Below are 14,609 nucleotides of genomic sequence, written 5' to 3' on the forward strand. Positions count from 1 at the left end.
CTGTGTAAGCATACATATTAACACATGTGCAATTAAATGTGTGCATTTACGGGGTGATTTCTCAGGCTTAATAGCTTGCCTTTTACTAAAAAGGTAAATGCAAACTGTTTTCATTCTGAAGGGCACAAACCACGTTAGATTTCAGACGTTAAACGCGCAAAAATGTCGGTACACCAGATAAATAAGCGCAACATATTATCAGTTGTATTGTATGCTTACAATACATATAGAAATGTGTTAATCGTTAACTAATATTATGGGATGGTGTTTTTCGACTCGCGCCTTGATTTAAACGATTACATTTCTTGGTGGGTTTGCCTAGCTTATTGTCAATATCTTTATACCTCTTTTTAAGACTTAATTTAAAAAGGTTTTCTTTTCTTCTTAATTAAAATTTAAAAGCAATACTTCACCGCTGCGAAGCTCCTCTAGCGCTGACGTCCGAGGTTCGATTACCGTAAGCGAGTGCAGTGAGTGTGTACTCCTGATGAGCCAAGAATAAGGGGGAAAGACGTGTTGCGTACTCTTTGCATTATTTGACAGTAAACTATTTTCAATCATTCTATGATCTGCTTCTCACAACTGAAGGCACCGTGGCTGATGTTACCTCACTTGCTGGCCAACCATAAGCGTTACCTGGTAGGTAACCAGCCACTCACTTCACTCCCTTACGGGAATCGAACCTCGGACGTCAGCGCTACAGGCAAAGCCCCTAAAATTGCGCCACGGCGTGTGGTTCGTTTATTTGACAACATGTAGATCGGGGTAATTACATTCCGCGCCACGGCGTGTGGTTCGTTTATTTGACAACATGTAGATCGGGGTAATTACATTCACGGCATTCGTAGTCTGATTCACAATCTGATTGTATGGGTGGTTACCTACCAGGTAACGCTTATAGTTGGCCAGCAAGTCAGATCGAAGTGATCACTCGAGTGAAGGCAGCTTCACAAAAAAACAGATCCTTAACAAACTGTTATTAGTATATTTTCCCTCAATTTAAAAAGGTTTTCTTTTCTTCTTAATAAAAATTTAAAAGCGGTACTTCGCCGGTGCGAAGCGCGTGGATTTGACCGACTGACACATACAGACATATTCATGAGTGCAGGTACTTCGGAAAGAAAGCACCGTGTAAACCTAAAGTTTAAATTAAGTTCATACACCTACAAAAGGTTGCCATTCATTTGAGGCAAGATTGCTTTTCTCCTGTACAACTATACGTTGCATTCTCAACAGTGTGCTTGCATGGCTTCGGATATAGATATATATATATATATATGTATGTATGTCTATATATAAATATGTAAGCTTATAAGTACTGCCTTACTTCTCTTTCAGAAAGGAAGATGTAATGATACTTGATTTAAACGATTCCATGTCTTCCTGGGTTTGCTTAGCTTATTGTCAATATCTTTACACCTTTTTTTAAGACTTATTGACTGAAACGGGCTGTCATGAAAAAAGTTAGGGCTTTGCTACAGGATACACCCTCCACAAGTTAAGCAAGTAAAAATAAAATATATTTTTCTGTTTTATTTAAACCTTTTAAGTTCGTATGCATAGCCCCATTTGGCTGTTTTATTTATTTTTTTTTCTTTTTTCAGTAATATTTAATCTCCTTAAAGAAAAAGAACATATCCATTTTACTTTTTTTGTATCTCTTTAGTAATATTTTAGTGTAAAAGGATAACCAGTATTTAAACCTTTTATGTTACTTTATAAATTTATTTTACACAATGTTGAAAAATTAATAAGAAAGCTACATATTTTGGCAGCTGCTGCTTTAATTTTCAATGAAATGAAAAAACCTCTCCAAGAGAAAACGTCAATGAAGAAGAAACAGTTTACACTATCTAAAAATGAGAAACCCTCATTTATAAAAGTTTGCTGCAGATGACTTAACTGAAAATAAACGAATAGTTCCTATGTGTATAATACATATTTATCTATTTTACTTATGCCTTTATTCCAGCAACTTGCAACATCTGAGGTACAATTTGTTACATTACTTTTGTTTTTTTGCAGCACAGGCAGGTGAAGTGACTTCCTCAGGGTCACACAGTGGTGTCAGTACCAGGATTTGAACTGACAAGCTCCGGGTTTACTGAAATATTACTGAAGAAAGAAAAAAAACGAAAACGGGCAAATAGGGCTATGCATACAGATGTCCATCCATCCATTATCCAACCCGCTATATCCTAAATACAGGAGCCAATAAGTAGATATGTATATATACAGTATATATATATATATATATATATATATATATATATATGTGAATGTATGTATGTATATATGTATGTCTATATTTATATCTATATATATATATATATATATATATATGTAGATATGTAAATTTGTATATGTATATATATATATGTATATGTGGATGTGTATATGTATATATATGTATATGTAGATATGTGTATATGTAGATATGTATATATATGTATATATGTTTATGTATATATATGGTTACATAACCTGTTTAACACACTACTTCTCCTCTGCGAAGCGCGGGTATTTTGCTATATGTAGATATCTGTATATGTAGATATGTATATATATGTATATATGTATATGTATATATATATGTTTACATAACCTCTTTAACACACTACTTCTCCGCTGCGAAGCACGGGTGTTTTGCTATATATATATATATATATATATATATATATATATATATGACAGCAACACTCATAACAATGACAACACAATTACATATATATATGTAGATATGTATATATATATGTGTCAATCTATCTATGTATGTATGTCTAGATATATATATATATATATATATATATATATATATATACTGTATGTAGATATGTATATATATGTAGATGTGTATATATGTAGATATGTAAATATTTATGTATATATATGTGTCTGTATATATATATATATATATATATATATATATATATATATATACTGTGTATATATATATATATATATACACAGTATATATATATATATATATATATATATATATATATATATATATACACAGTATATATATATATATATATATATATATATATATGTATATATATATATATATATATACTATGTATATATATATATATATATATATACTGTGTATATATATATATATATATATATATATATATACATAGTATATATATATATATATATATACATAGTATATATATATACTGTGTATATATATATATATATATATATATATATATACTGTGTATATATATATATATATATATATATATATATATATATATATATTTATATATATATATATATATATATATATATATATATATATATACTGTGTATATATATATATATATATATATATATATATATATACTGTGTATATATATATATATATATATATATATATATATATATATATATATATATACTGTATATATATATATATATGTATGTATGTGTATATGTGTGTATGTATATGTGTGTGTTTATATATATGTTGATATGTGTATATATATATATATATGTATATATATGTGGATGTATATATGTAGATATGTGTATATGTATATGTATATATATGTTTATGTGTGTGTATATTATATATATAAAAGACAGCAACACTCATAACAACGACAACACAATTACATTGACAATCATGTTACGTTATTTTTAAAATGTTTCCTTTTCTTTTTCATAACCTCTTTAACACACTACTTCTCCGCTGCGAAGCGCGGGTATTTTGCTAGTCTATACTAATAAAAGGCAAAGCCCTCACTGACTGACTGACTGACTCACTCATCACTAATTCTCCAACTTCCCGTGTAGGTGGAAGGCTGAAATTTGGCAGGCTTATTCCTTACAGCTTACTTACAAAAGTTAGGCAGGTTTCATTTCGAAATTCTACGCGTAATGGTCATAACTGGAACCTGTTTTTTGTCCATATACTCTAATGGAAGAGGCAGAGTCACGTATCGCGTCATCATGTATTACGCCTCCTACGTAATCACGTGAACTGAAAACAAGGAAGAGATTTACAGCACGAGTCAAACGCAGGAATGAAGGTAAATGACGTTAATTGTTGAGTGTCTTTTAATACTGTGTAAGCATACATATTAACAGATGTGCAATTAAACGTGTGCATTTACGGGGTGATTTCTCAGGCTTAAAGCTCGAAGTGATCACTCGAGTGAAGGCAGCTTCACAAAAAAAACATCCTTAACAAACTGTTATTGCTATATTTTCCCTCAATTTTAAAAGGCTTTCTTTTCTTCTTAATAAAAATTTAAAAGCAGAACTTCGCCGGTGCGAACCGCGGGGATTTGAGCGACTGACGCATACAGACATATTCATGAGTGCAGGTACTTCGGAAAGAAAGCACTGTGTAAACCTAAAGTTTAAATTAAGTTCATAGACCTCAAAAGGTTGCCATTGATATCAGGCAAGATTGCTTTTCTCCTGTACAACTATACGTTGCATTCTCAAGACTGTGCTTGCACGGCTTGGTCATATTACAACCAGAGTGCTGAACTGACAACGTGATATACAAACAGAACAATCGTAAAAACAGGATTAAATAAAAAGGCTGCTTCCGTTGGCAAAGCAACGAAAAAGGAAGACCTTATATGACGTTCGTTTATAAAACAGCGGAGAGGCTGTGTGAATTCAGCTTCACAAAAAAACAGATCCTTAACAAATTGTTATTGGTAGATTTTCACTCAATTTAAAAAGGTTTTCTTCTTAATAAAAATTTAAAAGCAGTACTTCGCCGCTGCAAAGCATGGGAATGTATATAGATAGATATATATATAGATATATATCTCTATCTATCTATCTATCTATCTATCTATCTATCTATCTATCTATCTATCTATCTATCTATCTATCTATCTATCTATCTATATCTAGATATATATATATATAGATAGGAGATATATATAGATAGATAGATAGATAGAGATACTGTATATATGTATATATATATAGATAGATAGAGATATATATAGATAGATAAATAGATAGATACAGATATAGATAGATAGATAGATATATATATATATATATATATATGGATAAATATATATATATAATATATAGATAGATAGATATAGATATATGTGAATGTATGTAGATATGTATATATGTGTATATATATGTAGATATGTAAATATGTATATTTATATATATGTGTCTGTATGTGTATATATATGTGTGTGTATGTATGTATGTGTGTATATATATGTTGATATATGTATATATATGTGGATGTGTATATGTATATATATATGTATATATGTAGATATGTGTATATGTAGATATGTATATATAAGTATATATGTTTATGTATATATATGTTTACATAACCTCTTTAACACACTACTTCTCCGCTGCGAAGCACGGGTATTTTGCTAGTATATATATATATGTGTGTGTATGTATGTATGTGTGTATATGTATGTGTATATATATGTTGATATATGTATATATATGTGGATGTCTATATGTATATATATATGTATATATGTAGATATGTGTATATGTTTATATGTATATATAAGTATATATGTTTATGTATATATATGTTTACATAACCTCTTTAACACACTACTTCTCCGCTGCGAAGCGCGGGTATTTTGCTAGTATATATATATATATATATATATATATATATATATAAAATATGTTTTTTTTGAATTTTTTTCCTATTATACCGTTTATGCCTTTTGAACATAAGCAAAATTTTAAGATGGATTCTAAGCAGTTTTGCCTAGCCCTAGGTGTTCAAAGGCAAACTTTTTAGTCTTGCCCCAATGATCTTTCTGGACAGCAAGGATATCCCTTGGCACACCTCCCATGTAAATCTACTTTGTGCAGCCTCTTTCTAATGATAGACTCTTGCACTTCAACATCAGTCGTGGGAAGTGCTGCTTCTGGGTCCTTTGATACAACTCTAGTATTCTTAGACACTTCTGTCAGTATTTTGCGTTCTGCTTTTGGGTTGAACTTGCTGGGACAGCCTGGCCTGTACAAGTTGGCACTTGTTTGAAATCTTCTCCACTTGTAGATCTCTTTCAGACAGTGGAATAGATAGATAGATACTTTATTAATCCCAAGGGGAAATTCACATACTCCAGCAGCAGTATGCTGATAAAGAAAATATTAAAGAGTGATAACAATGCAGGCATACAGACAGACAATAACTTTGAATAATGTTAACGTTCAAAGGTGGAATTGAAGAGTCGCATAGTGTGGGGGAGGAACGATCTCCTCAGTCTGTCAGTGGAGCAGGAAAGTGATAGTTGATATTAAGAATAGTTGATTATACAGTTGTATAATAGAGGACTTTTAAAGTCCCATCCCAGACTTGTGGCCATCTCAGAAAGCTCTTTTGATCTAGGCATGGTGACAACACAAACTCCAACAACAAAGAGAAAACCAATTTAAATTTCTTGAGGTTTAAATAAAATGGATTTAGGCAAGATCCTCTTTAATGAGGTTTTTTTTCATTTGCATGTCATCTGGTGCACCTGATTCCAATTTTGCATATTTGAGGTAGTGAGAATTGTAAGGGTGTACTTACTACTTCCATATGCAAAATTTGCATTTATGTTTATTAAAACTATTCAGTGGACTACAAAATGTACATGTGGCATGATGTTGATTATATTACATTACCTTTATCTATATGTACTGTCTAAATGAAGATAAAATATTGATATTTCCACATATGTTAAAAAAGAAAAACATTTCATGGGGTGTACTTACTTTTTCACATAACTGTGAAGATTTCAAACTAATTAAACCAAATGAACTATAAGCTCCAAAAAGTCATCAAATTAATTCATGAAACATTTTGGTGGCTAAATCTGTTTCTATTTCCAATTAAAATACACACTGACCTGTTTGTGCATGTGTATGCATATACTGTTCAGAAAATTAAGGGAATACTTAAATCGCACATCGGATCTCGATAAACAAAATATTCATGTGGAAAATCTTTACTGAGTAATACTGTGTACGTCAATGTAAACCAAAAGCACCAATCCATGGAGAGCTGGATTCAACATCACACCGAAAATCAAAGTCAAAAATTGAAATCACAGGCTGATCCAACTTCTGTGAATTTCATCACGGGAACTCATAATGTGACTCAGTAATTTTTATGGCTCCCACGTCCCTGTATGCACTCCTGCCAGCATCTGAGCATGCTTCTGATGAGATGGTGGATGGTGCGCTGAGGATCTCCTCTCAGTCTGTGGTGCTACTTGGTGTCATTGGATGCACCGATTCATAATGTCCCTGAGGTCCTCAATTGGATTGAGGTCTGGGGAATGTGTGAGTCAGTCAATGGCATCAATGCCATCATCATCTGGGAACTGCCTACACACTCTGGCCATAGGTACACACTCAGCGTAAGGTCTGACAATGGCTCCGAGGAGTTCATCCCGGTACCTAACAGCAGTCAGGGTACCACTGCCAAGCACATGGAAGTCTGTGCGAACCTCCAAGGATATGCCTCATTGCAGTTTGGTCAGAAACATGCACACCAGACGTTAGCTGGAGGTAATTTTATTGGGCTAAAATATTGCTAAATATATGTTGATGAACTGCACGACAGTGCTACATTTTGCAGCATAATCTTGGGGGCAGTAACACGTTAAAAGTAACCTGCGTTAAATGGTTGATTACTTTTTTAAGCTAAAGAGTAACCTACAGCAAAATTTATTTAAGAAAAAATTTTACTACCATAATAATAATAGGTGAACAGTTGAGTGTCATTACTATTGCAGTACCACCGGGTGGAAAGCATGAAGCACAAATACAAAGTCATTTTTTGGGCTCAATCACATAGCCAAGCAGAGAAAAGCCAAGCAAAATGACACCTTTTATTGGCTAACTAGAAAGATTACAATATGCAAGCTTTCGAGGCAACTCAGGCCCCTTCTTCAGGCAGTATCTTGCCTGAAGAAGGGGCCTGAGTTGCCTCGAAAGCTTGCATATTGTAAGCTTTCTAGTTAGCCAATAAAAGGTGTCATTTTGCTTGGCTTTTCTCTGCATTCATAATGGCTAACACGGTACAACACCCTAGTACTATAGCCAAGCAGGAAAGTGTCTGATGCGTGAAATCCGGTAACAGAAATAAATGGATAGTGTCAGCTTAAATTTCATTCAACTATTTCCTACAGATAACGTTGCGATATGGTCACGTACCAGCCATTGTCCATACTTCTAATCATTGGGAGCAGTTGGAAAAGTAAATGGGGGGGGGGGGGGGTCTTTAGTTCAGAGCAAACGAACGATTACATTTATTTATAAAACACAACAAAATTATCACAGGCTTCACGCTTGTCTTCGGCTGATCAAGACGGTTAACTCGTTTTTGTGCACTTCAACGACACGAAGCATTTTGACAAAGGAGGATTCCAGAAATGGACTTGTTGCTTATGTAAACGATTTTTAAGAAACCGGATTTCTGCCTTAACTGGATTACTCACCCTATCTCTAATGATGGCGCCGGAAAGCGGCGACATACTGGAAGTTGATTAACACGTGTTAAGAATTTCATTGTGCCTTGTTCAGGTGACGATAATGACCTTATAAACTATTTCTTCAGTCATTTTGTAAACAAAACTAAATTTAGTGTAAAAACCTTAACATCCTTTTGCCTGTCAAAAACCTAGTTCTAGCTAATTTAACCGTAGGCAGATGGTGGGCCGTACCGTATGCGCTGCCCATACAAAACAACCACAACACAGCGTCAACCATTAACACGCATGTTTTTGCCGATAGCCCTATTTGACGCCGGCGCTTTATGACTGCAACAAAAAGAATATGAAAACCCGAAGTGATGCACGCAACAGATGACGAGCGTGAAAACGGTAAGTCTTTTAGCCGAAATACTAACAAATGAAGTCAAAATCACTTTAACTTTGCCAAATATGTCAGCGTTGGCTTGCCGTAGATGCGACCTGCCTACCAACCGCAGCGCTTTGAGGCTGATTGGCGGACTGAGACGCTAACGCTGCGTATGCTGTCAGTACGTGAATGCCGTAGCTTCAACATGGAGGTGTAGTAGCAGCAGTATTTTCTGCTCGGAATATATCTGAGCGAGAAAGCAGTAAGTGTTTTCAGTGAACCGTTTGAATTTTGTATCTGATTTAGTCTGCAAAATGTGGCAAATTTTATTGTGGTTGAAAGTCCATAAGCGAAGATAGAATGTGATTTGAGCATAATCAGTCTAGTGCAGGCATACTACACTGAAGTGGGAAGGGTCGAGGAGTGCGTAGACATCACAATGAGAACTGGATTTATTATTGCACGGTCAAAGTTAATGTTTCATTTTTTTAATGTTTATGGGTGGATTTGTAATGGGTCATGTCAGAATTTGATCGAATAAAGGGAAGAAAACGTGCATGTCTGTTGAACTGTTAGTTCCCAAGTATAAACCTGCATTTTTAAGTTGTTCTACGATTTCTTCTTTACGTGTGACCTATTGTTTTACAATGATGTGAGATTCGCTTCTTGTACCGCGGTCCTTTCAGTGATTCGAAGCATTGGTACAGTGTAATCGATCTTGATTTTAACGCTATTTATCACTCTTGACAGTTGTTGTTCCGCTTCTTTTTTTAGCTGGTGGGTATCCGTGGTGAAGTATCGCTTATGCAAGAAAAAATTTCTCCAAGCTAAAATCTCTATAATTGACGTGGTTAATACAAAGAAAGAAAGTGGACGTAGATCAGCCCAAGCATCGAATAAAACAAGAATGCGTTTTCTTAATAACAGTAACCACGTACACTATGTGCAGACAGTAGATCTAGTGGCTAGATCCTCAATCACTTCAACATTCCAGTTGAGACACTTGACCTGCCTGGACTGCGGTCAAAAATGTCAAGTAACCAGTCTCTACACATGAACATCTTGGAAGAAATGTACCCTTTTAACATGGAAATACTCGCATCAGAAAAATAATCTTATACAGTAATTTATTAATATGATTGGTCTCCAGATGTTTGGCACCTAAGTGCAGAATTAGTCAATCTTTATAGATTTATAGGATTATTCTTGTATATAGCATCATTCATACTGTTACAAGGAAATTAAATGCACAAAATCGCTAGTAGTGTAAAGCAATTGAAAAAACGCGAATCTGAAAGAACTAATCACAAGACTTACAACGACTTTATTCCTACCATTATAATAATAGGTGAACAGTTGAGTGTCAAGTTGTGTGAGTACATCACTGATGACCTTGCCTTTTGCTTTGTTGTATCTTTTATTCTGTTTCACTTGTGTTACTTAAATACTTGGAAATGAGAGAGGCTTATGAGACCTTTAGCAGTACTGAAAAGAACATTTAGAAAAGATTGCAAATAAATATTCAACAATGGAAATTTTGTTTCAATTAATATTTATATTTTTTGTATGTTTCACTTATGTATTTATATTCAAAGCAATGGCAGAAAAAAAGACAAAATCCTCAAGTACAAAAAGACCACTTAGCAAAAAGGAGCAGGATGAGATAAAGAAAAAGGTAGGTAAATAATGCCTTAAGACATTATACAGGTGGGCAGTATAGTCCAGTTGTTAAACTAAAAGATTTTAAACCTAACATTTCTTGTTCAGTTCTTTCCTCTGACTCATTTTATGATCCTGCTAAAGTTGCTTAACTTGGTTGCACTTCAGATTTTGGGGGGAAGACAGGTCTGAATATATGTAAAGTTCCTTGAAATAGGAGTCATTTTAGAAATGTGCTATATAAAAATTGTTGATTTATGTTTTTAGGAACTTTGGTCATCACAGTATTAGTGTTATCTTTCAAAAAATCATGTTGATCTACCTAACCGACTTTTTCAGTATTCATTTACTTTTGGGGTGTGCACAGTAAGATTTGGAAAGATTTTAATGTGTGATGGAGTGGCCACTGTGCCCACTCCAGCACTGGTTCTTTGTTCTTCATCCTTTGGTGTAGGGATGTTATTTTGCTACTCACCACCTTTAAATGGAAAAAGTACGTCCCTCCATTAGTTTCATGCATGGGTTGTAATACTCCAGGAGGACAAAATGAACAACTGTGTTTCATTAAGACTTTGCTTTAAAGACAGGAATACTTGCTGACAGTCCTCTTGCTTTTTAGGAAGAGGAAGAAAAGGCAGCTGAAGTTTTTGAAGAGTTTGTAGCATCCTTTGACGTTAATGAGACAAACTCTGTGAAAACCTTTGTACGAGGTGGAATTGTTAATGCAACTAAAGGTATTGTGTTTTTACACTTAATTAAGCATTGTTGGTCTGAAGTGTGTAATTTTTGTGAACTGAATTTTATTTTACCATTAAATCTTCGGATTCCTGAGAGGTCTGTTTATACTTTATAATTTTTTTTTTATTAATTTTTTTATTAAGTATATTCAACATAATATTATTATATGAAACATAATGTTTTTCTCAGCAGATTTATTGTCTGTTCAGTGTTGTCAATAGAGTTAATGAGATAAAGCCTTCATTCCTACACAAAATTTAGACTTGCACTATCCCTAGCACAATGATTACTATTTGATTTAAGAGCAGCTAATACCCACTGCAGCATGTGCACTTTTCCAGAAAGTTACTTTATTCCAGTAAGCTGGTCATTATTTTATGCAGATGTAAACATTTTTTTAGAATTAAGTTTATTAATTTCTGCAAAAGAGCAGAAGTTTACATTTTTGCACTAGTTAAAATCGATACAATTGGTAATTGAGTTATTGAAAAACATTCAGCTTCCCTTTTTTGTGAGCACTGTGAACTTATTTCTGGGGTTTGAATCACAGTGTTCTTGTGTGTTTATGTACACATGCTTAGGTGAAAGTTTGAATTGGGTGATGAAAAGTACTTGCCTTCCACAGAAGTTGATTGCAAATGTTGCATAGTGGAGAGGTAGAGTTGAAGCCTGGTAATTTTTCTCCATTGTTTGAGTGTACTGTGCAAATCTCAAAAACATGACAAAAGCTCTTACCATTACTGTTCTATTATTTATCACACCCTTCAACCAAGACTGCATTCAAAATTTAATACACATAGAGCATAGTTTGAGTGGTTGTCAAGAACATTTAAAACTTACAGTACACAAAGTATGGTAGAGCACAAAGTTTTTAAGCACAAATATAGTTAATTAAACCATAGAATGCACAGCGTAATAATAAACTAAATGTAAAAACATTGAATAACACTGAGAAAACCTTGAACAAAGAGTTCACAGGTAAAGCATGCACATCTGACTGAGAACAATGAACAGGGAGAGGCTGAACACATGCTTAAATACAGTGATCGGCACATACGAACCGGAAGGGAAATGAAATAGAGCACAAAGAGTTCATAGCGAAAGCACACACGCACATGCAAGCAAGCATGTCTGATCGAGAACAATGCAACACGTGCAGAAATCATCGGCGCACACAAACCGAAAGGGAAACTGGCTTGTACGTATACCGAGTGTGTGGTCGTGAACCGAGGCAAAAGTTTGGCGAACTTTTTGGTCGTAAACCGATTTGTACGTGTACTGAGACGTTCGTGAACCGAGGTTCCACTGTACAATTGTGTTCTTGTTTATTATGAATTAATAAAAAAAATCCTTGTGTATTTTTGCAGCTTATCATGTTGCTAATGGATACTCAAGTCCATAGGTGAATGAAAAAGACACAAAACACACCAAATACATCCCTTTTTCAAGGCAAAAATGTTTTATTCAGTGTTGATTTGCATCATAAGAATGTACAAATATTTCAAAACCATGGGTACATGTAGTTTTAAGAAGTGAAAAAAGTGCAGAGCAGAACGTTGTAACTTTTAGCCATTTTAAAAGGAGACAGCTCTGTTCACTTTCACTTGTCAGCTTCTTCTACAGCATTTTTCAGATCCTGGGGAGTAGATTCACCTCAGAAAGTCGTCACCAAATATGGCTATTAGCATTGAATGTTGATGCCTTGAACTGAACTGCTGTCTCTTTACTGAAGACAACTAGGCAATAATAACTGAAAGAGGCACATTTATAATCGCTTATATTCTTTCACTATAAGAAAGCTTATTTCATTATTTCAGTGGCCTCTTTCACTGACTAACCTTCTTCCTCTCACCCTAGGTAAAAGGCAACTCATATACCATTCTTTCCCCTGGCACTCATCAGCTACACAGGAGCACAATCTAAGTTGACATTTTTTTCTACCAAACATGCAAACTGTACTAGTATTCTGTCGTACAAGGTAAGGCTAAAAGGGCCTTCATACAAGGTGATAGTTCATAGATTAAGCAATTACTGCATCAGTAGTCTGCACTTTCATCCCCCTACACTCAGCGGTGCTGTCAGAGTTCCTTTTATGCCATATTCTTTAGGTAGCTCAGAGCTGTCATTCCTGCCTCACAGCACCAGGGTCTTCATGAGTTTTGCATATTTTCCCCATGTATTAATGAATTGGTTGTTACTTGTACATTGAAACTTATCCACGCTTTTCACTATGTTGCCAATCAATGTGAATCTTGCTCTGTAGCCTATTTAAAATAACAACACAAAATGTAATGGGTGAAAAGTAAGCTCTGTTTAGAAAAAAAACATTGATATAATGTGAACAAACATCTGTCTGTTATAACAATCCTTGGCAGAACATAACTTGGAACAAACAGAATTGCAGAGACAAAAGTAGGATTATAAGCAGAATAAAGCTTGGCTCTGGGGGATTGTTGGGTGTAATAACTCCACCCACACTGGAGACGGTTAGCAGACAAGCAAAAAAGAAATGTACTCTTACTTCAGTAAAAATAGTTCCAAGAATTCATGATAAAATAATTCTTTCTACTTTTCTTTCATTAACATGAAAGGATACCTCAGAATTGAGAAAGGCATATTATCTTAAATAGAAACCTTTGCTGCTTCAGAGTGGATGTATTTGGTTTAATGTTTAAAGGTTTTTTCATTCACTTATTGACCCCTGTATCCACTAATCCAATTGTAAGATGCTTGAACAACGTATTTTTAAAATATATATAAAAATACTTCTGTGGAAAATTGATATATACCATGAATTTGAAGAAATAATTTAAACCTGGAAAAAAACTTATCTTTTAAGCACTTCTTAGATGCTGTGTCAAGAGATGACTTAACAAGAGTCTTGACTAAGAGTTAAGTTGTGGAAGGCCTGCTTCACAGCTTGAGAGTAAAAATTAATGATGAATATTTTAGGGTCATCTGGAGAGTGGGAGATAAGGAGCAGAAGTATCTAGACCAAATCACATAGAGACTTCATTCATGCTTTGCCAAATAATGTGAACAAACTTCATGGTTTTCGATTCACATTTAGACAACTGCCCTGTTAATAGCAAATATCTGGGGCAAAGAATTGAACTCAGAAAGTGTGAAACACAACCTTTACTTCAAAAACACAAAATTTGTCCTATCTGACATAATACATTTAACAGGCGTCCTTATTTAACAAGTTCTGTATTATATAGCGTATTACATATAAAATCCCTTGTTATGACCAGGTTGGAGCAGCATAGTAAAACAGTTGGGAGCAAAAAAAAAACTGAATTAACAACCAACATACAAATTCTTCATTGCCACCTTTAGTACTTAAAAATGTTTATTAACTAGTAAACATTTTTCTT

The 14,609-nt window shown here is 34.0% G+C and overlaps 1 protein-coding gene across 1 annotated transcript in view; it reads left to right on the forward strand.

Annotated features, from left to right (window-relative positions):
• The first annotated feature begins 8,966 nt into the window (after positions 1 to 8,966).
• The window catches only part of zgc:163098 (uncharacterized protein LOC100037380 homolog), a 68,808-nt gene continuing 63,165 nt past the window's right edge, over positions 8,967 to 14,609 (forward strand). The window contains exons 1-3 of the mRNA XM_028815636.2: positions 8,967 to 9,097; positions 10,431 to 10,510; positions 11,114 to 11,228. Coding sequence (XP_028671469.2) covers positions 10,433 to 10,510; positions 11,114 to 11,228 — 193 coding nt within the window. The 5' untranslated portion in view covers positions 8,967 to 9,097; positions 10,431 to 10,432. The remainder of the gene's footprint in view (positions 9,098 to 10,430; positions 10,511 to 11,113; positions 11,229 to 14,609) is intronic.

Source organism: Erpetoichthys calabaricus, chromosome 12 (assembly GCF_900747795.2).
Source record: "Erpetoichthys calabaricus chromosome 12, fErpCal1.3, whole genome shotgun sequence".
Lineage (NCBI taxonomy): Eukaryota > Metazoa > Chordata > Cladistia > Polypteriformes > Polypteridae > Erpetoichthys > Erpetoichthys calabaricus.